Source organism: Podarcis bocagei (genome assembly GCF_964188305.1).
Source record: "Podarcis bocagei genome assembly, chromosome: 6".
NCBI classification, from domain to species: domain Eukaryota; kingdom Metazoa; phylum Chordata; class Lepidosauria; order Squamata; family Lacertidae; genus Podarcis; species Podarcis bocagei.
This window is the reverse complement of record NC_138130.1, coordinates 76,120,384-76,147,969: the sequence shown is the minus strand read 5'-3', so window position 1 is coordinate 76,147,969 and position 27,586 is coordinate 76,120,384. Positions and strand designations below refer to the sequence as shown.

Here is a 27,586-nt window from a genome sequence, read left to right as displayed (position 1 = left end):
TATCTTGTTATGTCAGAACGGATGAACCTATGTGCCGTAGTAATTTCAGTCTACTATGTGCATCAAAAATCTGATCCTTAATTGGTGTATGTCAGACTGAAAATTGCACTTCTGTGGCCATTCTTACATATGCTGCTCCTTAGAAAAGTTATCCGCATAAAAATTGAAGCATGTCTGGTATACTGATAACCACCCGAATGAATTTCTATCCACAAAACACACAAGATCCACTGAAATATAATGTGCTACAGAAATGCATCACAGTGATACCATCATAATTATTCTCCTTTATTGTCATTCTGCAGTTTGAAAAAGGAGCCGGGAGTCACAAGTAACGCTAATTGGCACATTTGCTTTATTTTATTTTATTATTTTTTAAAAACAAACCGGGGTTGTATTCTCATTCTGTGTTTTCCTTTTCCTTTTTTTCCTTTTTTTCCTTTTTTCTTTTTTGCTTTGTTTGTTTTGCCTCCTTTAGTTCATTCCACCATCACCATCATCGTCATCACATTGAAAAGGGGAGAAAAGAAAAGAAAAATGTTCATTCTCTTTTTTGTTTTGTTTTTTTCCTTTCCTTAACTCACTCAATAGGTTTGGACTCCTCAGATGAACGTAACATTGCGCACACACTTGGAACAGAGAGAGAGAGGGGGGGGAGAAGGAGAAAGAGAGAGAGAGAGCGCACACGTGGTGGGCAGACAAACACACGCACGCGCAGATCAAACAATTCTGATACAGTGCAAGAATTTTCCCAAAATGATTGGATCATCATTACCAAAAAACTCGCCATAACAACACCAAGAAACAAAATGTTTAAGCCACACTGTTTGACTGGGATTTTTCCTGCTTTTTTTTTTTTCTTTAAATGTTTGCCACACAGAGAGAAAAAGGGTTAAGGGGGGGCGCGGAGGGGACAAGGAAGACAGACAGACTCAGCCCAAGGGCGAGCGGGAGAGGGTGAGATTGGAACAAGGGAGGGAGGGGAGATACAGGAAAAGAGGAGGGGAGCACAGGGCAACAGGGAGTCATTTCTTAATGTTCAGGCATTTTCTTGGTCCGCCTTGCTCTCGTCTTCTTTTGCTTCTTCCTGCTGGGCACTTTCAGAAGGTTTGGTTTCTTCTACAGCATCTGAAAGGTATACAAACGCAAAGTTGTAAATTCCCCCTCGATTCACACATTGACACTTGTGGGAAAATTAGGTTGAGCGCCATATTTGGGTGTTCAAGTGAATGACCATGAAGCTAGGAAGAGGTTTAGCAGAATGCCCCCCCATGCCCCCTCCCCATGTGAAGGCTCCATTTCAGACCTGAGCAGGGAAAGTTCCAAAGATGGCTTCTAAGCACATTTGGCTGAACATGTGCTATCAGGGTTCTAAGCATATTGAGCCCCCTCTTCTGATTGCATGGAGGACTCCAGTTGAGCTCTGCAACTCTGGAAATGGGGTTTTCATGTGCACCTCATCCCCTCTCCACTTTAAGCCTCTACATGTTCACTTGAATGGCTGACTGAGGCACACATTACTTGTTCTTGTTATAAAGGAACTTCAATACACTAATTCTATGCAGGTTAGAAAGCTCCTGGGCCTAGCTGTTCTGTGTTTGTGTGTGTATGGATTTAGAAATTGTGTAGACCAATAGTCTTAGAAATTGGCAATGCAGACCTAGCTCTGTACACACGAAGACAACAGCTTCATGTTGAATTGGCAACGCAGAATCCTTTTGCTTTGTAACATGACGTGGCACCAGTTTCTGAATTTATAGGAAGTGAGCAAGACCAAGTGCCATATTATTATTATTTGTTAAATTTGTCTACCGCCCTTCACCCAAAGATCGCAAAATGGTTCACAACATAAAAATGCAAAATGAGAACACAAAATACATAATAAAAACAGACCAATAACCCCCCTCCATAAACACATTTAAAAGGCCACAGTATTTTTTTAAAAAAAAACATTTCCCCTTCTTGCAGAGGTGGGAAGAGCCAAAGGCAAAATAAATAAATAAATGGGTGGAGCAATGCATCTAAATGTTATCTTTGTACAGCAGGCTAGTTTCTACGCACATATACACACCTGTCTCTTTCTTCTGCATCCAGGCACGCAAGAGGTATTATTAGAGTTCCATGACACATTCAAAGAGGTGTGTGAAGCAGAGCCAGTCAATGGCGTAGCGTGGGGGGTGCAGGGGGGGCCGGCCGCACCGGGCGCAACATCTGGGGGTTAGGGTGCGCAAATCCACGGGTTAGGGGGTGCAAATTCATGGGTTAGGGTGTGCAAATCCACGGGTTAGGGGGCGCAAATCCACGGGTTAGGGGGCGCAAATTACTTGCCTTGCCCCGGGTGCTGACAACCCACGCTACGCCACTGGAGCCAGTGAAGAGGGTGGCTTGGGAAGAACCCCACTTTGGCGCCCCTGTATCTCCTACACTTCCTAGTCTCGTGTCTTGCTGAATTCCTTATCCTTTCTAGGCATAGTTATGGGAGAAATGGAGATTCCAACAGAAGCTGATGACTGTATGAAACTGGGAGTGATAGTTACGCTGAATTAATTAATTACACTGAGCAAAATTAAATAGAGCAGGGGAGGGGGCATGGCAGGAGGGATTGGATACAGAGGGCATACACAGTATAATAGAAAAATTAAGCTATTACTATTGGGTCACCTCTAAAGACCAAAATAATAACGGAAGCAACTGTAGATAAAACAAACTAGAAAGTCATCTGGGTGACAGAAACATCTAGTCAGAAGGGATCTAGTTTGTAAGATTGAAGTGAGAAAAAGCCAGGTTTCCCTGAACCAAAGCAAAGGGGCATTACTTGCACTGGTGCCATTGACAGCTCTTACACAGTGAATTTGGCCTTTGGGAAATCCCTTCATTTTGGCATGCAGGACTTTTTCATGTCAGTTCACCTGGGAACATGGGACCTTTAATAGAAAAGAATTATTGGGTTTTAGTTGAAAATGCATAGAATTACAATTTGGTGGGCAAATGTCCTTGCACATTCAGGGAAAATGGACTTCCTCCTCTCTCTGTCTGCCTCTAATAGCCCTTCCACGGACTTCCTCTTTGTCACTGTTGGAAACAGCACGCTGCAATACATGGATCATTGTCTGATCCAGGAGAGTTCATCTTATTCCTTTGTGGTTTAATAACACTGCTTCCCAAACCATGGTTTGTGGAAGAATTGTAAATGCCTTATGACGGGCACTGTGCATTAGCTTTCACTCCCAACAATGCAGTAATCTACATTTACTTTCAATACCCACTTCTGCCTCCCCACCCATTCCCAGTTCGAGCAATCTCAACATTTTCTCTCTGCACCAAGGAACAACTTGATAGGTGATTAACACAGAGTTTACTTTTTCTAGTGCATGGAGATTCCAATAACCAATGCTCTTCCTTCACCTGGGAATCACCAGCACTCTTCTGTATCATACTACAGTAAACAAAGAGGCCTTCAGCAGATAAGGCAAAATCCTGCTGGCACAGCTTCTTAAGAACCTTGCTTCCTGGTGCACTTTGTAGTTCCTTGAAAGGACAAGGATGATGTGCACATTCATTTATCAGGAAATGAATGAGTGCTGTGAATAAATACAAACTTGGTTGCTATAAAACTGAGTCAGGCGGGGGGGGGGCACCAGTTCCAACTGAGGGCAGCATTCCCAGCTGTCTCCATCTCCACTATGTGCTAATGGCCTGTAGGCTGAGCGCCAACTCCTTCTGCTGCCCTACATTGGTGAAATTAGGTTGAGTGGATTTCTGGGTAAAAGACAGTCTCTTGGGATCTGCCCAGCCCTCTTTGACTTGCCAGGATTAATTAAATTGAAGCAGACAACAGCACATTGCCACTGATCTTACTTTCTTTTTGTGGCTGGTGGCTTATGGTTTTGTTTTTATATCTGTGGGATCTTTAAATGATCAACCACAGTGCCAGTAGAAATAAATCATATCAGCACTCTAGATTCCTTCCAACAGCCTCAGAGGATTTGTCCTTCATGGTTTTCATATTTATTGTTGACACTGCTCACTCGGAAACAGCCATTACAATTCCCTTGGCACTCAACATCAACCACTTGATTGGCTTGCATCCACCTTGACCTTTGCTCTGACCATTAGGAAAGTAGAACAGTGCTTTTATCCCTGGATCTAAGGCACAGCAACTTGGAAGTCAATTGAACTTCACTTTCCTAGAGGCAAGATTTCCATTAGAAAATCTGTGGGCCAAATCTAGCCACATTTCATCAGGTGAGCATTCATCTGTTCCTAGCCTTGTATTTGCCTAGGACTAGTAAAGCTAATGGCTGCATTCACATGTAACGTTAAACTATGGTTTAGCATCATGTTGATGAACCTCCCAAGAGCCCAAGTGAAGTGTCAGGCAGGTGTATTCCCCCTTCCCTTCCCATCCCGTGCATCCAGGAAGACTTCTCCTAGTTTAGTTTAACTTTCCAAGAGCCAACTTAGCATTACAATCCAGGAATCCTGGTTTGCTTTTTAAAAAAAATGGCTAGTTAAACAAGGCAGCTTTATAACCCATGGTTTGAAAAATATTTGCTTCTAGGAACTATCTTTTGTTTGGTGAATTACCACTGCAGCACATCTAGAAAAGAAGTGGGAAAGCCAAGGCCTTGGAAAGAACCTTAGCCAATGATATTTCTCTCATAACCCAATATGATTTGTTTCTCATGGTAATTAAGAACATACAGGCTAATGGCTCTGCCAAGTTCAATGGAGCTGCATTAACTAAACACTACATTCTTAAATGGTCACTGGATATCTGCTTGTGTATACCAAAGACTACAGAAATAATAATGGTGAGATTTTGTAATGAAAAGCAAGGATGTTTTATGGCATCAACATATTAGATGATTTTTTCCCCTTTAAGAATTGATTAAAATTAGAACTTAATGCTATATTTATGTGTTTTTAGCTGTTTTTTATTCTGGTTTTATTCTTCATCACCTTTAAATTATATAGCAGGCTACTAATAAATTAATGTCAATAATATATTCATTTTATTTATAAAAACATTTATATGCCAACATACAATAAAATAGTGGGGGTGGGGTCCTCCATCAAGAAAGGAAAGCTTTTTCTCCATCAGGAGATATAGCATCTTAGAAAAGTGAAATATTACTGTTCAATAATGGGGTTTGGCACACAGATGTCTTAGGTGCAATCCCAGGATATCTAGTTAAAGGGTCTCAAATAGTGCTCTACAAATTTATTAAATGGCTTCCCCCACTTTTTCCATGCATGGCGCTTTGTGGGGCAGCAATTTTGCATGGCATCGTGCCTGAAAAGAAAACGCTTTTTCTGGAACCTTGATCTCGCACAGGTCACGTGACTCATGTGGAACTGCAGACCCGGAAGATGGTGCCCCAGTTTTGGGCTACGTCATGTTGGAGGGTATGTCTTCCAGTGTAGCCCAATGTAGCAGATTATAAGAATTGACATGTGAAGTTATCGGAGCATGCAACCCTGTGGTCCAAGAATGACAAAAAATGGAAATAGGCCCTGCTTGCCACAAATGCTACCTGGGCCTCCAGTGACAGAGATGGATCTAGGAGCAACCACAGATTACCTACTTGCTCATTTAAGAAGAGTGTGTTTCCTTCCAGAACAAGCGAAACACCCAATTTCTGGACATACAAGCAGAACCTCCATCTTGTCAGGATTCAACTTTAATGTTTTTAGGCCTTATCCAGCCCATTACCACCTGCAGGCACTAGTTCAGCACCGACACAGCTACATCTCTTTCAAATGGAATGGGGATTTGGGCAGAAGGGGCTCTTCAGGTGTGCTGGAGCTGTAACACTAGCTTTCTGGCAGCTGGGTCACTGTTAAGTAAAGCCTGCAATAATGTTTTTGATCTGGAAGCACAGCATAGCCAACATGACATGAGCCAACAGTGTGACGCGGCAGCTAAAAAAGCCAATGCAATTCTGGGCTGCATCAATAGGAGTATAGCATCTAGATCAAGGGAAGTAATAGTGCCACTGTATTCTGCTCTGGTCAGACCACACCTGGAGTACTGTGTCCAGTTCTGGGCACCACAATTCAAGAAGGACACTGACAAACTGGAACGTGTCCAGAGGAGGGCAACCAAAATGGTCAAAGGCCTGGAAACGATGCCTTATGAGGAACGGCTAAGGGAGCTGGGCATGTTTAGCCTGGAGAAGAGGAGGTTAAGGGGTGATATGATAGCCATGTTCAAATATATAAAAGGATGTCACATAGAGGAGGGAGAAAGGTTGTTTTCTGCTGCTCCAGAGAAGCGGACACGGAGCAATGGATCCAAACTACAGGAAAGAAGATTCCACCTAAACATTAGGAAGAACTTCCTGACAGTAAGAGCTGTTCGACAGTGGAATTTGCTGCCAAGGAGTGTGGTGGAGTCTCCTACTTTGGAGGTCTTTAAGCAGAGGCTTGACAACCATATGTCAGGAGTGCTCTGATGGTGTTTCCTGCTTGGCAGGGGGTTGGACTCGATGGCCCTTGTGGTCTCTTCCAACTCTATGATTCTATGATTCTAGGGGCAGGAAGGTCAGTGTGGTGCAAATGCACCAGTGGAGCCAATCCATGATTCCTGCGGATGTGTCTGCACTGCACAAATTTCGCACCCACCTCCCTCCTCGAAAGCAGCAGTGGCGCACGTACTAGGAAGGTAGCATTTTGGCTGCACCCCACCCAGAAAGCCACTTCTGGATTTAGTTTCTCCTCTCCAGGAAACATCTCCGGAAAGCCCATCTCACCTGATCCTTCTATAGCTTTTGTTGTGGTCCTATGCACACTTTAGGTGCAATAAGTCCTATGAAACCCCACAGGACTTACTTCAGAGTAGGCATGAATAGGATTGTGTTGTTCATTCTGCAACCAGTATGAAAGAACTGTTGTCTGAATTTGCTTTGCTTCCTCTAACCTCCCAACTCTGTATCATGTCTCTTTGATTAGAAGCTATGGTTATAAAATGCAAACCACCTTGGCAGAAAGGGGGAATAAAAATATATTTAAAAGTAAAGCAAATAAAGAGCTGAAAATAACAGATTCAATAAAACAGGTTGATTGTCGCTGAAGAAATGCATCATCTTGGGCTAACTGTACTCCAGGTGACCAGTATTTTAGGAATTACCTTGTATGCTCCCAAAAAAATGTATATTATACACGCTTAATTCCTTCCTGCCACGCCCCCCACACAAAAGTGTTCTCTAATGTACCTATTTTCCTCAACCTAACAGAAGAGCAGAAGGGAGGTAGGGAGCTCTTTGTGTTATCCTGAGAGATGCTTGCTGTTTCCTGACCCAATTAAGCACTCTCCAAATCCATCGAAGCAACATCCTCCTGACTTCATTAATCTGAGTAGATGGAGGCTCTGTTTGGTGTTCTTGCACCATCCTTTCCTCTTACTAAATATTGTGGAATAGAAACACCATCGTGTGTGTGTGTGTGTGTGTGTGTGTGTGTGTGTGTGTGTGTGTAGTAAATGGGGAGGAGGAAGGAGGCAACACAGGGTGTGTGCTTTTGTATGTATGGGTTGAGAAGGGAAGCGAGAGCACCACAGCTCCATTGCAAGGCATCTCTCACTGTGTCTAGACACCAGCTGCCTGGTCGTCATGGAAACCCTCCAACTTTGGCTGATGGGCAAAAGCAGTAATGTCTCTCCAGAGAAATCACTCAAGGGGGCTGGTGGTGGTGGTGGGAGGGAGGTGAGAGAGAGAGAGAGAGGGAGTGATGCTCTTTGTGAATGTGATGCCTCAACCCTGTTACGACTGCATTCACAGGAGGAAAGGCGAGCTCACCCATTCCTCTCTCCACAGCTACCTTCAGCAGAGAGAGAGAGAGAGAGAGAGAGAGAGAGAGAGAGAGAGAGAGAGAATATCCCAGGCAGCAGAACAAAATGCCTGAGATACGCCTTGCTGCTCATTTCTCCATCCTTCCCAACTCTCATTCTCTCTCTCTCTCCCCCCCCCCTCTTTCTCTCATGCTCACACAGTAACATCAGAGCTTCCTCCACCAGCACAGAATCCTTAATTGTACCTAAAGAAACACCCCAGAGAGGGGATGGCAGACTGTCAGGTACATTTAGGGCTATTTGGAGGGGAAGGTCTCCCTGTTGAATGCTTGCCTCCCCCTCCCACCACTCACTCTCTCCAGCTCCAGAGGAACTAACACAGCACTCCGCCAACAGCGGTTCTATCATCCTGAAGACACATTTCATCAGCGTGCTTGTTTTATTTCAGTCAGCCAGTAAGGGAGTGCATGGAAGTGCAGGGAGCTGCAAAGAGGTAGCGCAGTATGTGGAGATGGCTCATGGATGAAACCCAAAGATTCACTCGCATTCAGGACTTGTAGGTGGAGAATCTCCATTTGGAAGCCGCTGAGCCAAATCTGGCCAGCTGTGTAGCTCTGAGGGCAGCTCAGAGGTAAAAGAGAAGAAGAGGTGACTTGGGGGAATGGACAGTGCTCTGGCCCACCATCCTCACCCTTCTCCCTTGAGTGTTTCTACCTAATTGCTGACAATAGGAGTTGGATGGTACTTTGGAGATTGTCTAGTCCAGTGTTTCCCAAACTTGGGTCTCCAGCTGTTTTTGGACTGTTATTCCCATGATCCCTAGCTAGCAAGACTAGTGGTCAGGGATGATGAGCTTGTTCAATGCAAGATCTATAAGGCTAGATGGAATGACCATGTCCCTGACAGGTGGCCATCCAGCTTATGCTTAAAAACTTTCAGCTAAGGCAAGTCCACCACTTTCAGAGGCAGCCTGCTCCACTGATAGGCATGTTTTCCTAATGTTTGACATGCCTGATCCTGATGCCGAGGCCTTGATGGATAAATCGGACACTCCACAGGTCAAGGGCAGGCTGTGGATTCCCTTGAGGAGCCCTTCAGTGTGGGACCAGCTGAGGAGCCCTTTTGAGCTGTCAGAGGAGGTGGAGTTATCCCATGGTCCATGAAAACACAAGTAACAAAAAGCCCTGGCATAAAAAGAGACATCACAGCATGCGTCTATGGATCCCGAGTCATCATGTGGTTTGTGAGTAAGGGGTTCTACACATGAGTAAACTACCCCTGAAATTCCTTTACCACTAGCAGCTGGGGATTAGCAGTAGTGGTCTAGGAAGCAATATATCTCTCTAACTTTGGTTGCTTATTTGACTGTGGAGTCTCCTCACCTTTGCTTCTGGTACATTGTGTGAACCTTGACCAGAGGTGGTTATAGAGTAACACAACCAGTGCAGTCACACTGGGCACCATGCTAAAGGGGGTGCCACAACAATGCTGTAAAACATTGCATGAGAGGCAGGGGGTTCCACATTTTAGCATTGCACAGGTCACAGCTAAAATTTGAAATCTGATTCCCTGTGCTAGATCTTGGCTTGTTAAGACTATGGTACACCCCAAACACTGTTCTTTGGGGCTTTTACCTTAAAAAAAAGCTCTGATAGACTGTGGTAATGTGTCATCAACAACAACAAAAAAGAGGGAGGAATCCAGAATGCAGCAGAACAACATTCACTGAAAAGTTCAGTCAGAAAAGTTCAGAGGCAAATGGAATAATTGTTTCAAGAACAGTTTGGTTGTCGAAGCATGTGAATTCTAATGAGCATGCCGTCACCCTTCAGTATGTGGTTCACCTTCTGTGGTACAGTCACTTGAGGCATATGTTGTTTTGAGTGTGTCCACAGAGTGCAGGAAACATTAGGGATCTGAAATCTGCCAAGATGGAAATGATTCAAAAGAGGCTTTCTGTGCTAAGTGCTTTTATGTGTGCGGGTGGGTTGGGTTATAGACTTCCGAAGATCCGTTCTCCCAGACAGAAGCACCTGCATGATATTCCTACCAAGTATGGATTCTGACTTTACCATAACTACAGCTGTGAAGTGTTTTTCACAGCTTGAATTTGCAGGCATGGATATGTTTCCAGCTGTGGGTTGACATCTGGCAGCTGGCAAGGAGATGTTGCATGTACAAGTGTTTAAAAAGCTATTTCTACCCCATGTGGTTGTTCTGCAAAGATTTTTTTCCCCTAGCCCTTTGGAGTGCTTATTTTTAAACTCTCAAATTTGTTCTGAGAGAAGTATGTGAAGACTGGTACTAATGTGAATGCAGAGTCAAGTGCTGTACTCCATGAAGGACTGGTCAATGTTTTTACACAGTTGAATTGGACACAAGTTTACCAAAATGAGACAAAAAGAAATCTTCAATAGCTGTGGGATGCTTCCTACAATATACATTTTATGGGTGTGTGCATGCATTACAGATTTTTTAAAAGTCGTTAATAGTCAACAGAAGATGATTAAAGATGGACCACCTAAACTTCATGGGACAAGGTATTGCGTTCAGCTAATGAAGAAGCCCTATTACCACAGCCAACTGTGCTTCTATGGGACACAAATAAGGGCCTCACTACTAGATTTTAGGTAGCAGGAAGGCATACCCTCCAACATTTCTCTGATGAAAATAGGGACTTTATTGTTGTTGTTGTTGTTGTTGTTGTTGTTGTTGTTGTTGTTGTTGTTGTTATTCCCCACCCATCTAGCTGAGTTGCCCTAGTCCAGGCATGACCAAACTTGGCCCTCCAGATGTTTTGGGACTACAACTCCCATCATCCCTAGCTAACAGGACCGGTGGTCATGGATGATGATGGGAATTGTAGTCCCAAAAAATCTGGAGGCCCAAGTTTGGCCATGCCTGCCCTAGTCACTCTGGGTGGCTTCCAACATATAAAATCGTAATTAAACATTAAAAAACCGCACTATACAGGGCTGCCTTCAGATGTCTTCTAAAGGTTGTATAACTACTTATCTCCTTAGCTCGGGATGAGAATAGGGATGTCCTAAGGAAAAGAGGGACATTCTGGGATCAAATCAGAAACCAGGATGGCTTCTGTAAATTTGGGCTTGTCCTTGGAAAACAGGGACACTTAGAGGGTCTGGGAAGGCCGATACAAAAGGAGGCAGTCCTTTATGAATGCTGGACCCAAACAAATAGTTATGACCTTGCCCCGAAATACCACTTCAGTTGTAGTCTTTCAGCTCCATAGTCAAAAAGCAGCATGCCATTTATGAGTCACCTAAGTATGTGTGGCACTCCTTCAGTAGGCCTTAAAATCCTGACTGCTAGGCATTGCCATGGAAACAAGAGGTGGGGAAGGATTCATGCTATGAGATGGTATTGATCCCTACAAGAGAAAATGACAAAATTGGGATGGGTGTTAAAATGACATCCAGAATCCATTTTTCCATTTTCTGTACAAAAGAGAGAAAGACTGTGCCATTGTTACCATTTTAATGTAATTATTAGAGTTCCATTTTGTCTCCTGAATCAAAGATTGCTAGTATAATACTCAATCTAAAGACAGAAAGCATAGGGTACAGGCAGCCCTGTAAGTGGAAGTTTTTAATGTTTAACGTTTTGTTATGTTTTCATATGTGTTGGAAGCCACCCAGAGTAGGGAAATCCAGCCAGATGTGTGGGGTATAAATATAATAATAGTAAATTATTATTATTATTATTATTATTATTATTATTATTATTACTGACTCTCACCTGCCTTCCTGATGAAATATATCAATAATGATTATGGCAATATTAAAATGATAATATTAAGACCATGTGGGCTGCAGACTGCATGTGCTTATTTACACATCAATTCTTTAAAGTGGTTTCAATGCAAGAGATTAACATGGCTACACCTCTGGAAAAAAATCTCACAATTTGTAACTTAGAGGAAAGTTCAGCACCCTGTATTTTTCTAAATGCTATACAAAGCACATGGTCATAAGGAGCAGGTGCTTTTCCACTGCAATCTTTTTTTCCTTTTCCTTTTGTGTACAGGATTTCTAGAATAAAAATTACTTGATTAATGAATTCAGTTTGAACATGAGAACTGTTGAAGGCCTCAATGAATGGAGCAATAGCTGCAGTTCCTTAATTATCAGCAGATGGCACTGTTGCTATTTTCTCACTAAATACTGTGCAATAGGTGCCTAAAATGTTGCTCCAAGGAGCATACCAGAACATCTGGTTTCTGATGTTCTGGGTAACCTATAGCTCTGAGGCTTTTCAAAAGACGGTGCTCCATCACCAACCTATACCTCTCATATAAAGGAGGTGGCCAAGATGACTTTGCCTGTCTCTGCAAATTGCCCAACAATCCAAGTGATAGGCTTGCTTGACCTCCTTTCACCTCCTTGTATATCTACAGATACGCACAGACTTGCAATAGCACTAAAACAAGTTTCAGGAAGAGAAGAGTCAACTGGGCCAATCTATTTGAGGTTGTTTTCATAGTTGAGAGGAATAAGGAGGGAGGATAAACAGAGAGATCTCCTTCTGATATAAGGACAAGCTTAATTAAGAGGAGCCCTTGCTAGTTAAAGGTAAAGGGACCCCTGTTAAGTCCAGTCGCAGATGACTATGGGGTTGCGGCGCTCATCTCGCTTTACTGGTCGAGGGAGGCGGCGTTTGTCCACAGACAGCTTCCGGGTCATGTGGCCAGCATGACTAAGCCACTTCTGGTGAACCAGAGCAGCACACGGAATTGCAGTTTACCTTCCCGACGGAGCGGTACCTATTTATCTACTTGCACTTTGACGTGCTTTCGAACTGCTAGGTGGACAGGAGCTGGGACCAAACAATGGGAGCTCACCCTGTCGCAGGGATTCGAACTGCCAACCTTCTGATCAGCAACTGCTAGGCTCTGTGGTTTAGTTAAAGGTAAAGGTAAAGGTACCCCTGCCCGAACGGGCCAGTCTTGACAGACTCTGGGGTTTGTGCGCCCATCTCACATCTATTGGCCGGGGGCCAGCGCTGTCCGGAGACACTTCCGGGTCACGTGGCCAGCGTGACAAAGCTGCATCTGGCGAGCCAGCGCAGCACACGGAACGCCGTTTACCTTCCCGCTGGTAAGCGGTACCTATTTATCTACTTGCACCCGGGGGTGCTTTCGAACTGCTAGGTTGGCAGGCGCTGGGACCGAGCAGCGGGAGCGCACCCCGCTGCGGGGATTCGAACCGCCGACCTTTCGATCGGCAAGCCCTAGGCGCTGAGGCTTTAGCCCACAGCGCCACCCGCTTGTCTCCTGTGGTTTAGTTACTCCTATGTAAAAAGAGCAGGGAATCCCAACCCAATGGTCCAATACCTTGTCATACAAACTTGCTTTTATTTATACAAAACCTCCACCCATCCACAAAATCTTTTCACTGCAGGGGGGAAATGATGTGAAATCAGTACAGTAGTGTTATTTCTTCATTTAACTCCCTGTGGTCCAGAAAATTGAAACAAGTGCACAAGATGTTCACAGAATCAAGTTTTCCAAGCATCACTCTAGCAATCTCAGCATGAACTAATAGGTGACTGTGTCAATATGTGCCTGTTTCTTCATTCAAAGACTTGTCCCACTACCTGCTCAAATATTGTATACTGCTGTTTTCCAGACTTTATTCTAGTATTGGTAGCAGTGACTAAACGGATTCTGATAGACCTTTGAAACTGAATGGAATGGAATCAGAAAATGTACAGACACACACCACATGCAGCGATAGGTCTACATTACTTTGGTGCAATCCACTGCTATTGAGCACTGTGTATTGCTACCATAAAGAATAGGCCAGTCATTTGGCTCTTCCACCCCAATACTGCACTGATCTAGAGAAGATGACCCACACAATCAACCATGCCCACATGGCTGGGATATCCACATGCTTCTGGAGTATGGGGAAATGACTTCCGTATCTCAGCTGTGTGTAAAGGGAACTACCTTAACATAGGTATGAACAGTCAGAAGTTCCCTTAGAACTACCAAAATGTTAATGTCAAACCAACACAGTGCTCAGTAACAGAGCCAAAAGCATAGTGTGCAATGCTTTGGGAATACTGTGCTCTGCCATGTGTCTTACTGCTCTTGAATGACCAACTCTGGCCAAGAAAGTAACCAAGAATTCATGGCTGTTCCCTACCCTCCCTCCATGAAGTTTTCAGTAATGCCAGTGAAGAAATCACACAACATTTGTGTATCACCAGAGAGACAGATTGACTATAAGTATCACTCGTTATTAACATAATCAAATCAAAATCCAGTTAGTCGCTGTGTCCCATAGTTTCAAGTTTAACATATTGCAATTGTATCACTTTGGTAGGATGTGTCAGTTAAGGACCATACAACAGATACACCAGACCAGACCTGTGACATGAAGTTAGGAATATTCGTGCAAGCATATTAGTTTGTCAAGGATGCAAAGCATTATCACTGACTGACATAATTGCTTATGAGGACACAGCATCAGCTACCTCCTCTCACTAATTATCAGCACTTGCAGTTAAGATGGCAGAGGTCAAAATCAGTTGCTTCAGCTCTCAGAGTTATTTGACTTCTGCCATGCAAATGGGTTAAAATATGTTTTCTTTTAGCAGTTAATTCTGTGTCAGTGTGCCTTAGTAATAAATAAATAAAAATGCCATACTTTAAGACTGAAATCTGCTACCCATCCAGAAACAGATTGCTCCCTACAGGGTCCTGACATTAAACCTCCAGTAGGACCTCAGTGGAAGACAGAAGTGCCTGGCGTGCTCTGGTCCATGGGGTCACGAAGAGTCGGACACGACTAAACGACTAAACAACAACAACAAGGACCTCAGTAGTACATGCAAACTGTAAGTTTCCTCAGAGAAAAAAAGTGGTAGTGATGGTAGTTGTAATGGTTTGAGCACCAATCCTTTACAGTTAATGAGAAAGTCCATTCAAATATATTTTTGCCGTTCTTCTGCTCTTGGTGCTCCAGCTGCCAACCCTGGTTGGTTTAAAATTACTCCCTAGTTCAGGCTCTCACAACCTGAGGTCCTCCAGATCTTTTGGACTACAACTCCCATCATCCCTGACAACTTGCTATGCTGGCAGGGGCTGATGGGAAATGAAGTCCAGAACATCTGGTGGGTACTCAATTGAAGAAAGCTGCTCTAGTGGCACTTAGTCTTAAGCATGACTACTCAGACCCTTTCATGATGACACTTACTCCCTTCAATGCTACTATTAGAAGTGCACCTGTCCCTCCTACTTCAACACCCATTGAGTTCAATATCGCTTACTCCTAAGTAAGAGGTAATAAGATTGCGGCTTTAACCAGAACACAACACAATTAGCACACTTTGTTTAAAATCCACACAGACAAAATGCACCCACTCTAACTTCAACAAAATCAAACGATTCACATAGCTCAGCTACCAAGGGTATATCCCAGAAAACCCACCACTGCCCTCAGACACTCAATAAGCACTTATGGAAATACACAATGGCACAAGAGGTTTAATCCTCTTACCCACCATGATCATTTCCTGCACCTGATAATTCTCAAAGGGAAACAGCATGTCCTTCAAGAAGAAAAAGCAAAATCGTGAAAGGTGTAAGGGATTTGAAATGAATGAATTTGCACTGTCTCTTGTTGAGCCAAACATGGCAAAACAGGAAGGCATGTTCAGCTCTGATGTCATGGAACTTTGAAGTGTCAGGCATAGCCCTACTGGCTTTAGCCCAAACGTAGCAGAGTTTTCCTGCACAGCGAAGAAGCTAGTTGCGGCAGTGATGACTAGTCAGCTAGACTCAGAATAACTATTTACAGGATTTATTAAAAGGAAAAAATAAAACCAGCAGAGTTTCTGCATACAAATAAAAGCAAAATAAATCCTATCTTTCTTTCTCTTTCTCTCTCTCTCATAACCATACACAGCACTTCTAACTCCTAACACACCTCACATCAAACTGTGCTAGCAATCCCTAGATAACAGAGTTGAGTGCTGCTCGTTAACCAATCAGAGTGAGTAGTTTCTAGGTCAAGCAGACCTGGGCTTTCTGCCAAGAGTAAATTGACACCAGCTTGAGTTAATTGGTGAAGCTAGAATCTGCAAGTTTCCCACGAGAACCAATTAACAGAAACTGAAACCGAAACTGAACACCCCCTCACAGATTCTGCTGAACAATTAACTCCAAATACACCTATGTAGGAGATTATTTTTCCAGCAAACCTAAACCCTTGCACATTCGCTTGTTCTTTATCTTTGCCAATGGTTTAGTTAACACATCTGCTACATTTTCTTCACTTGACACATAAGTACAGGTGATTACATTGTCTTGTACACAGCAACGTACATTTTGGTATTTTACAGAGATATGTTTGGAACGCGATTTGAAACCCTCTGTTTTACTTAAGGTTATACAAGCTTGATTATCAATGTAAACTTGTACCGGTTCTCCACAATTTACATTTAAATCTGTTAACAAATGCTTGAAATAAATCACCTTGTTGCACAATTCACTCAATGCGGCATACTCTGATTCCGTTGATGACACACTTACAACGTCTTGCTTGCGTGACCGCCAGCTGATTAAAGCTCCACCGACCATTATGACTAGTCCTGTGACAGATTTTCTATCTGGCAAATTTCCCCAGTCACTATCACAGTAGCAACTCAACATTTCATCCTCTGAAGAATTTAATTGTAACATATAGCCAATTGTCTGTTTGAGATACCTCAGAACTTGTTTTACCCCTTTCCAGGCATTTAGTGTGGGTTTTGAGACCAATCTACTTAATATGCCTACTGCATAGCTAATATCAGGTCTGGACCACTGTGCTATATACAATAAACTTCCAATTACAGAGTGATATACATCAGGATGTTCAAATTCAGGACTCTCATCTGTATGAAGTGTTTTTATGAAACCTGGATCCATAGGCACCGCTGCCCCTTTGCAATCCTGCATCCTGTATGTAGTCAGTAGTTGCTTAACTTTGTTCTGCTGACTAATTAGGCAGCTGCCATCTTGGGCCCAGCACACTTCCAACCCTAGATATGTCCTAACCGGGCCTAAGTCTTTTGTACACCCACCTGCAGCCTACAATCTTTGCCCCCTCAGGCGCTGCTACTGGTGTAAAAACCTTGTGCTCATTCAGAGAGGACATCTCTTCCTCCATTGCCTGTTTCCAGCGCTCTGCCTCCTCTTTTGGTAACTTTAACACCTCCTGAAAACTCTTGGGCTCTGCACTTACACTAAACACATTTGCAGTATCTGGGGAAAAACGCACTGGAGGCACTCCTTTGTTTTGTCTTTTAGATCTTCTGGGAGAAAATTTTTCTTCTGACCCACTTTCCTCCTCAGAACTACGACCTCTCTTTTGTTGCTTAGCAACTGGTCTTCCACTTTCTTGAGAGCTCTTATCTGAACTTTCCTCCCCCTCAGACTCTGACTCCCTGTGTCTACCTTCAGAGTCATGAAGCTCCTGGGAAGGTTCAAACCAAACCTCAGTATTGGCATGTAGTCTCTCCCAGCCACTATGTTCACAAAAACTGGCATTCCTGGAGATCACAATGCCATTCGTCCCTTCAGCAAAACGGAAACCTTTTCCCAGCTCCTGGTAACCCACAAACACTAACTGTTTGGTCTTAGGATCTCCCTTCTTTCTCATTTGTTTCGGAGTTAATACCCAGGCTTTTGATCCAAACACATGCAAGTGGTCAATTTTAGTTTTTTCTGAAACAATTTAAAGTATGGGGTTGTACCTATTGTTTGATGAAAGAGCCTATTTTGGAGATAACATGCGGTGAGCATGCTCTCCCCCCAATAAGACATGGGTAAATCAGCATCTTCAAGCATGGCAAACATCATATCTTGTAAAGATCTGTTTTTTCGTTCTGCAACACCATTCTCCTCTGGGGAAAAAACGTTCGTTTTTCTATGCCCAATGCCACGCTTTTGTAACCAATCTTTAAAGGCATTTGACATAAATTCGCCACCTCTGTCCGTCTGTATCCTTTTGAGTTTAACAGACAGAAATCTTTCCACAGATGCCACCCAGCCTTTAAACTTAGTGAACACGTCACCCTTATTTTTCATGGGAAAAACCCAAGAATAACGCGTGGCGTCATCCACAATTGTTAGTGAAAAACGCGATCCACCCCTGCTTACAGCAAATGGACCAATTACATCCATGTGAACCAGCTGTAGCGGTGACTCACTAACTCTGTCACTTCTGGGGTAAGAGACTCTGTGGGTTTTAACCTTTTTACACACATTACAATCAAGGTACTTGTTACAACTCTTTAAATTACCCCCATCAGCCAATTCAGACATTTTTAGTACACTTTTCCAGCAAGCATGCCCCATTTTCCTATGCAATAAGTGCACACAGTTGTCATGTATAGCTTTGTTATTCACTGCAGGCTGAGATTTACTGACTACTGCTGCAACTTGAGATCCTGCTTTAAGCCAAAACAAGCCTCCCTCTGACTTAGCAGTGCCTAAAATCTGACCAGCCTTCTTAATAATGCAACTGTCTCCTTCAAAATGCACTTTAAACCCAGCTTTCAGCAAACAATCTACAGACATCAGATTGCTCCTTAATGACGGCACACAAAGTACATTTTGCAGGCATTCACGAAGACAAGGAACAAAAACTGCACCCCCCGAAATCACTTCGGAAGTACCGTATTTTTTGCACCATAACACTCACTTTTTTCCTCCTAGAAAGTAAGGGGAACTGTCTGTGCGTGTTATGGAGGGAATGCCTGCGGATAGCCGGGGGGATCTGCTGCAGTCGTGAGCAGAGGATCCATGGTTCTCCTTCCTTCCCTCCTCCGTGGTTACAAAGCATGGATCCACATGGATCCTCAGAATTTTTGCATTGGGCTACTCCAAACTCGCTGTCAGATCACATGTCTGTGGCCACAGCATGAACCACAAAAATCATATATCCACTATTTCGTTTAGAATATTTTTTTTCTTGTTTTCCTCCTCTAAAAACTACGTGCGTGTTATGGTCTGGTGCGTGTTATAGAGCGAAAAATACGGTACTTCCGTCTGCTAGAGCCACCTGGCTGCGCTGTGCTGAGTTCTTGGAAACAAACAATTCATCTGAATTCACGATGTGGCGAGACGCTCCCGAATCGACCACCCAGACCGCTTGTTTCTCATCAGCAATCTTGACCTCGCCGGTCACCAGCTGAGCCGACTGTTTTCGTTTGAAGAATTTCTTTTTACGCTGCTGCTGCTGCTGCTGATCTCGTCTCTGCTCCTGCACCGGCAACTGAGACTTGACCAACTCCGGACATTGTCGTTTTAGATGCGCTGAGGACCCACATCGGAAACAACGCCTAACAGCAAACGCTGACTCCTCACCGGTACGCTGCTTTTGCTCCACCTCTGGCACGGCATGAGAACTCCTTCCAAACCGCCCACCTGTAGAAGCCTCTGCAGCCACCGACCTTTCTTGCCTCTTCTGCCATTCTTCAATCAAACGCCCAGTAACGTAACTGACTGATAAGTCACGCTCCTGTATGCCTTCTAGAGACAAAACTAAATTATCCCAGCTTTCCGGGAGAGAACTCAAAATAATAGCCACCTTCTCCTGCTGGTCTAATGCACAGTCTCTTTCCTGTAGCGCAGCAAACTTTAACTGTAAACTGTGTAGGTGTTCCTGCATTGTAACCCCAGGCTGTAACATTGCCTTGTACAATGCCTTGCGAATGAACAGCTTGGAAACCGCTGTCTCACGCACATGGAGTTCTTTAAGTGCTTGCCACACACCTCTAGCTGTCTTGATTCCCCTCACATACGGCAACTGGGAATCTTCCAGCCCCAAGACAATTGTGGCCCTTGCTCTTTGGTCTTTATCGAGGTCTTCATCATCAGGCTTCGTAGGAAACTTACTCACCACTTGCCAGAGACGATCCCTCTGCAGCACTGCCTGCATGCGTTCCGACCACAGCAAGTAATTGGAGTCATTCAGACGCTCAAAAGCCATCTGAACTGGTTGTGAGGTCATCTTGAGAGCGATGTCCCTGGAACCCGGAACCAGCTACTCACGACCACCGAGAGAGAAAACAGGAACCACAGCACCCAGCACTCACACGCTGCAGCTGTTGTCCTTGCGTCCGCTGCGTCACCAGCTCACCACGGTCAGGAACCAGCCAGAGAACAACAACTTCTGGAACTACTGGAACCAACGCCGTTGATGCTGACACCACCGCAACTCAGGCTGGCAGCACAATGCCCATAACCTCATGGAACTTTGAAGTGTCAGGCATAGCCCTACTGGCTTTAGCCCAAACGTAGCAGAGTTTTCCTGCACAGCGAAGAAGCTAGTTGCGGCAGTGATGACTAGTCAGCTAGACTCAGAATAACTATTTACAGGATTTATTAAAAGGAAAAAATAAAACCAGCAGAGTTTCTGCATACAAATAAAAGCAAAATAAATCCTATCTTTCTTTCTCTTTCTCTCTCTCTCATAACCATACACAGCACTTCTAACTCCTAACACACCTCACATCAAACTGTGCTAGCAATCCCTAGATAACAGAGTTGAGTGCTGCTCGTTAACCAATCAGAGTGAGTAGTTTCTAGGTCAAGCAGACCTGGGCTTTCTGCCAAGAGTAAATTGACACCAGCTTGAGTTAATTGGTGAAGCTAGAATCTGCAAGTTTCCCACGAGAACCAATTAACAGAAACTGAAACCGAAACTGAACATGATGAACATCCCATGGAGGAAATTACAAGACTGGGCCCAAGTTAGGTTGGCCTGGTTAAAGCTCTTTTACTTTAAATAGCTGTACAGAAGAGGGAATTTCAGCAGGTGTAAGTTTCAGTCTTCTTCCCAACTAGTAAATGTACACAAGCACTGTCCTCTTTTTCACCTGGTCACCCTAGACCTGGCCCCTAAAACACAAACTGAGTTCTGTGAATGATGTGGCAGGATAGTGATCCATAAGACAACCTTAATTAGATTGTTTTCCCTCCGTGAATAACTCCCACATGCCCAGCCAGAAAGGCAGTGGTTTTAATGCTAGCATCTGATGGCCTTATACACCCACTCTGCCAGACATATTAATTGCTACCCCCAAAAGCCCAGAGAGGGAATAGTGAGCTGTTGTGCTGAGTCATTGAAGCCCAGGTGTGAAAATGTCATGGTAATTACTTCTGAGTCATGTTAACAGGTGCATTTAATTAGTTCTGGCCCCTCTTGAGAAGAGGGAGGGCAGAGAATTGAGGGATACGTCAAAAGAGGCTCTAGTGAGAAAATATAGGTATAGGCAACAACTTTTTGGTTGCAAGGTTTCTGCAGAAATTCAGTGGACCATTGGTCCATCTAACTCAACATTGTTTATACTCATTGGCAGCTACTCTCCAGGGTTTCTGCCTGAAAATGCTGGGGACCTAGGACTTTCTACATGCAAATCAGATGTTCTGTAGAAGTGCTACAGCATTTCTCCTGTAAAACAATCTATTTTTAAAATCTAGTTAGCATGGAATTCATACTATTCTATTCTTATGAGATTCATAAGGTACTTCAAGTATCCCATTTACTGAGGGAAGGTCTTGGGGCCATATTTAAAAAAGACTAACAGTGGAATCCTATGCATGCCTATTCAAAAGTATTGCCCACTCTGTTCAGCTAAGTATATATAAGGTTGTAAAGTTAGTCCACATTCTTCAGAAGCAGTGTAAAAGGTTTACAGAGAAAGCAGCTACTTCTGTTAACAGTATACTAGTCTTACATGATGCGGCAACAGCCAGCTGAGTGGACAATGCAACTCACACCCCAAAGCCATTCATCAGTTTTTCCCATGGGCATTTGTATGTCCCAGTATCTTCTTAAATGAATCTCAAAATCTGTTATGAAACCATTTTTCAGCACATGAAAGACCCTAATGGAGCTTAGAAGTCCTGTAATGTACTAAAAAATGAGGCCATATTTTCAGTCACCTGTCTCCTAGAGTAGCTTTGCTGAAATCTGATGTTATGATGCCCCTCTGATAAGGTGGGTTTTTGCTTTAACAAAATAAAGGGATAACTAGGACTTACTCATCTTGTATTGAAAGTTGATACAATACAATACGACAAAGGACTACATGTGCCTCTCTTGTTTCCGTATTCATGAAAGACTATATCTAACCTTATGGAGCTGCTGTAGATGTTTGGAATAACTGCTGGCCAGTATCTGGTTGGTTGGTTGGTTGGTTTGTTTGTTTGTTTACTCTTCTGACCCTGTCATTCACAAATTGGAAGGCACTTGTGAATTATTCCATAAACAGATGTTCTTAGCCCAGATGCACTTAGCAGGGATGTTCCGCTATGGATCTTTATGCTGTGAAACAGGTGGAAATGCACATTACAAAGTGTAGTCTATATAACCTTGACTGTTTTCTAATGGATTTGTTCCTTTGAGCACAAAATCCCAAAAGATATTCTAGCAGCTTTTGGTTTTCATCTGAAATGTTTAGCCTATTAGATGCTGGTATTAAGGGATTGTGTTACTGCTGTAAACTGCATTGCCATTTCTCAACTGTACACAACAGGCTCTCGGGTCTGTACAATGCATTATATCTCCTGCCTTCTCAAAGCTTAATTCTGTGCTTTTAAGAGCTGGGTGTGTGGGTTATTTTGTGGTGGGGGGGGGCAAACCTCTCCAGGTATATAGTTATCAGAAGCTAGCTTGAAATGCAGGTGTTGCAATCTTATTGCTGATATTATAACAGGTTTGATGATATTTAATTGGTCTTATTGTTTCAAATTTTGAATTATGGTGCTGGAGGAGACTCTTGAGAGTCCCATGGACTGCAAGAAGATCAAACCTATCCATTCTGAAGGAAATCAGCCCTGAGTGCTCACTGGAAGGACAGATCCTGAAGCTGAGGCTCCAATACTTTGGCCACCTCATGAGAAGAGAAGAGAAGACTCCCTGGAAAAGACCCTGATGCTGGGAAAGATGGAGGGCACAAGGAGAAGGGGACGACAGAGGACGAGATGGCTGGACGGTGTTCTCGAAGCTACCAGCATGCATTCAACCAAACTGCGGGAGGCAGTGGAAGACAGGAGTGCCTGGCGTGCTCTGGTCCATGGGGTCACGAAGAGTTGGACACGACTAAACAACTAAACAACAACAACATTGTTTCAAAAATCTCTCCCTTCTGATGCTAGAAATACCTGTTCTGATTGGCCCATCACCTCACTGGTGATGGGCCAACCAGGGCACCCTACTCATACGCTGACACAAACAAATCCAGTTGCATTCTGACACTTCCTGGAAGATATACAGCTTAATCAACTTATACATGTCTACTCAGAAGTATCCATTATTTCAAGGCAAATATTCCCATAGTCTCTTACCTTGTTTATTCTCTATCAACAGTTTGGTTAAACTGTGAAATGCAGATTGATCTTGAATATCTAACATGCAAAGACTAGCATGCAAGTGGTGTTCAACTTGGAACAAAGCCACTTCATTGTGGCATAGACAATTTTAGGCAGGGGTAGTCAAAAAACAAAAAACATGTGTGTAGAAACTAGCCAACTGTACAAAGTGGAGGGATTACATTCATTGCTCTGACCACTTTTCCTTCTGGCCCCACCCTGCTCACTGGCGTCTGGCCCCTGAAAGGCTGCACAGAAGGACATGTGGCCCTAAGTGTGAAAAAGTTTCCCCATCACTGCTAGAAATGCAGAAACTCTCGCCTATAGGTCAATTAACAAAGCAACAATTCAACATGAGTTTCAAGGTGTAGAGAGCCTGGCCTCACTTGCCAATTTCTAAGTCTACCAGTTTACCAGACTCCCATAGGTTTTTCTCACTAGCCTAGCCAAGCAGTATGTCACCCATACAGAGCAAACTGAGCTTGTTGACAACCACCCAGATCCCAATGCAGACTTAATTAAGCAAGACCTTACTATTTTCAGTTAACATGTTCAAAGGAAAGTAGATTTGGAGTATAATCAAGAAATAAAATGAAATGTCGACTCATAAGAGAGGGCATGCTCTGGATAGACAAAAGGCAAAAGTTATCTTATGTTATAAGTGAAGATATTTCCAGATGATTCCTGAAGTTAAAAATCAATTCCCCTTTCCGCTTCCCTGGAAGAGATTTTGATTAACATGGCAGCATGTTCATTCCACCAATAACACAAACCAGTATCAGGACCTGGGATAGCACAGATCCCCTTTAGGACACAGAGCATAAACAGCAGTAGAGAGAATGATTTCTGAACTTCTGAACTATTCTTATTTAGAAGTTGTGGGACAACATTTCTATGGGTCCAGCCAGTCTACAGGCTCTTCTGCATTAAAAGAGTACCTAGATTCCCAATCCCTAGCTCTCAAAAACTTTGATTGAGCTGATCAGAGACAAGCATGTTTGAAGCTATTTCCTCACTGGGATGCAATTAATATGCAGGTTCCTAGGAGGAAATTAGAAAATAATCTCTATCTTGCTATCAGTCTAGCTCTTGGCCAGTGATGTGGAAGCTAGAGACATTGACTGGTTGTTGTTGTTGTTGTTGTTGTCATAGTTTTTAAAGCAGAATCCATCTTTGTGCTGAAGTCTGTTTTGCTGCTCAGGTTACCTGGGGAAGAAAAGGGAGCCCTTTGCAATAGATGAGAGCTGGCTTTGAAGCAGAGGATGAGAAAACCCCTTTGGAACAAAAGGGCTACATAATGAGAGTTGCTTTCTCTAAGGGTGATCTTGGTGATGAGAGATGAGATTTTTACAGTGAACCATACTTTACTTATGGTAACTAACTCTGCAATCCCAACCTCACTTACCTGTGAGTAAGCCCCATTTCATTCAATAGGACTTACTTTTGAACAGACATGGGATCGTGCTGCAATAACATATTCTAAAAATATTCATTCATTCAGACAGTCAAGGCTTTTATATGGTACCCATAATATTTATCCCAGGGCAGTTTACATTGTACAATAAAACTGAGTAACAACAACAATATAATATATACAATTAAACAATTAAAATCAGCAAAATTTGAGATGATTAAATGCCAATTAGATGTGAAAGCAACAGCTAACATAGCATCCTTCCAATATTTAACATACTTCCAATTAAAATGGCTGAGAGAGTAAATGTGTCTCAACCTGATTCCTAAAAGTTAACAGAATGGGTGCCTGGCAACTCTCAAATAAGCTGGAATAAGACATGGGCTGAGTGACATCATCTGGTACTCTACTTCAGGCAGAAAACTGACTTAGGAAAGCCTAAATGGTACTGTGTCTCCTTATTAAGAGACATAATTTAAAAGGGGACCGAGGAGGAAGCATGTGACTTCCTTGGGAACAGTCAGCAAATCACCAGGAAAGCCCTTCTGCCAAATGTCCAAAGCCATGACTAGGGAACCTGTGAACCTCCTTATGCTGTTTAATTATTCTGGGTAAAATTCAAGGTAGCACTGTGGCGGTCGTTCCGTCTGTGCAAGCGTTGCAGCTTGCCAGATGGAACAATCATCAATGTGTGGTTCTGGGGGCGGGGTTCTTAACCCCACTCCTGAGCCAATTATGGGGAGTGCATGGGAGGAGGAGAGTGGGGAGCCCCATTGCAGAAGCCACTGACAATGTGCAGGACTTCCGCTGACACAGTTTGTTAAGTGAACCCCACCCTTAAGTAATGTATAGTCCCCTTTTCAGAAAATTTATTACAAGGCGATGACAAATGTTGTTCAGTTAAACAATAACAGTATTATAAAAATGCTGCAGTAATACACAGAAAATAATACAAAGTATTCATAAATAAAACAAACCATCTCCCCTCAGCCAGCATGGTTAGGGATCATGGCAGCTGGAAGTCCAGCAACATCACAGGTTGCCCAGCAATAGTTGTAATACCAGAATATGGGGAAAGCACTTATCACTCCTTAGTATTAAAAGTGGAAATGCAATCTATGAGAGGGAAGGAGTATTTGCAAAACATTCATAATTAGCAATAAAGCCAGTAAACATTACTGACCAGAAACAAACAGGGAAGAACAAGGAGTTTGTGGAAACCACACTGGATTTCATTGCACAGGAGAATGCAAGGTTGCATATGATTTCAAGTTTAGACATACATGTGGCCCTTGTTATACAGAGCTTGCGAAGAAGGAAATTACACATTGCATAGCTAGATTGAACATTATAGTTAATCCTTCCATTGCCATCACAGGGGAGCCAGTGTGTTTGCTCACTTAATAGAAATCAGTGCATAGATCTCTGGATTAATGCAAGTGAAATTGGAACAGGCACTAAATTTGCTCAGTGTGATAGCAGCTACAAAGCACGGTGTTTCAAATACTCAGATAAAATGGTCACATTAGAACTAGATTTCTTCATACATTTTATATTACAACGGACATTTCCCCGACTCAATCCTGTATGCACAAGTGATACCCAAAGTAGCTGAAATGTGTCTCTTTATCACTATCCTGTATAAAATAAAATAGAGCTTTCCAAACATTTTGAAAACCATCTACAGAGATCCATGTCCACCAGGAAACTGAAAGTAGAATGGAATAGTTATCCATAGGTTCTTGAGATATAAAGACCCCTAAAACAACCTGAGAATGTGGGGAGACAGAGAAAGCCTTAATGTAGAACAATGCAGCAAAGATACAGTGCCACATTAAAAGACAGAGATTTTGCCAGCTTTACATGCATAATTTGACTTTCCCGAGTACAGAGGCATACTTTCTTCTTCAGATAGCTACGTAACCCTTGAGATCATTGTCACATGAAAATCTGGCCTTTTCCAGCCAGGTGATCTACCACAAATTGTCTTTTTATTGCTTTAGAGCAATAGCTGGTATATATGTGATAACTTTGCAGTGACTTTCAGAACAATCATATCTTCAAATTATGCCCAGCCAGCAGGATAGGATCACCTCCTGATCTGGCAGAGGACATCACTGTGCCACTGTAAAAATCTTTATGCCAGCACAGAGATACTTGGGCCTTGGAAGGACATTGATCCTGGTAGAGCATGAAGTGTGAGGTGGCAAGAGAGGAACCAAGTTAGAATCCTATGCTCCCTCAAGGCTCCATCCCACCCCTTGAGATAGTGCAAGTTATGTGCACAAACAAGGTAGCCTGGTGGCTCACAAGTTGACAGCGAGATAGCATCAGTAGCATAATGAAACTCAGAATAAACTGAGCTATTTTCTGAACCTTAGGGGGAAGCAGTTGCATTTTCCAAGTTCAACAGTGATCCTTATATGAGAAAGGTTGAGTAAATTCCAAATGTAGGGACTATCCTTACAGGATAGAAGAGAGGGAACCTGGACTTCCTATACCATGCACCTCCAAACTCGGCCCTCCAGATGTTTTGGGACTACAACTCCCATCATCCCTAGCTAACAGGACCAGTGGTCAGGGGTGATGGGAACTGTAGCCCCAAAACATCTGGAGGGCTGAGTTTGGGGATGCCTGTCCTACAATATCAGTTTTAAGCAATCATTTTTGTAAAAGATCAGTGCATGTCCACATCTCTACAAGAATAAGTTGCATGTTTCAATCGCTTCAATGGATCCCGCACAAGAGACATTCCAGCTCAGTTGTGCCAGATGTTAAGAAATAAAAATGATTATTATAATTGTAAGTCCTGAAATATCTTGATTATTGCAGTTACTTGATGCACTAGGCAATTCCTGCATACTGCTCGATTTCAGATGACATCATGGTTTCCCAAACATAGGACAAATAAAGGGAAGGGTATGTCTACTGTCAATGTCACCCATGAGATCATGTCCTTGAATTAGAAGATTGAGGCAGTAACTATAGG

The 27,586-nt window shown here is 43.2% G+C and overlaps 1 protein-coding gene across 1 annotated transcript in view; it reads right to left on the bottom strand.

Moving 5' to 3' along the window:
• Positions 1-275: 275 nt before the first annotated feature.
• Positions 276-27,586, bottom strand: part of GAP43 (growth associated protein 43) — a 62,289-nt gene continuing 34,978 nt past the window's right edge. The window contains exon 3 of the mRNA XM_081198030.1: positions 276-1,128. Coding sequence (XP_081054156.1) covers positions 1,040-1,128 — 89 coding nt within the window. The 3' untranslated portion in view covers positions 276-1,039. The remainder of the gene's footprint in view (positions 1,129-27,586) is intronic.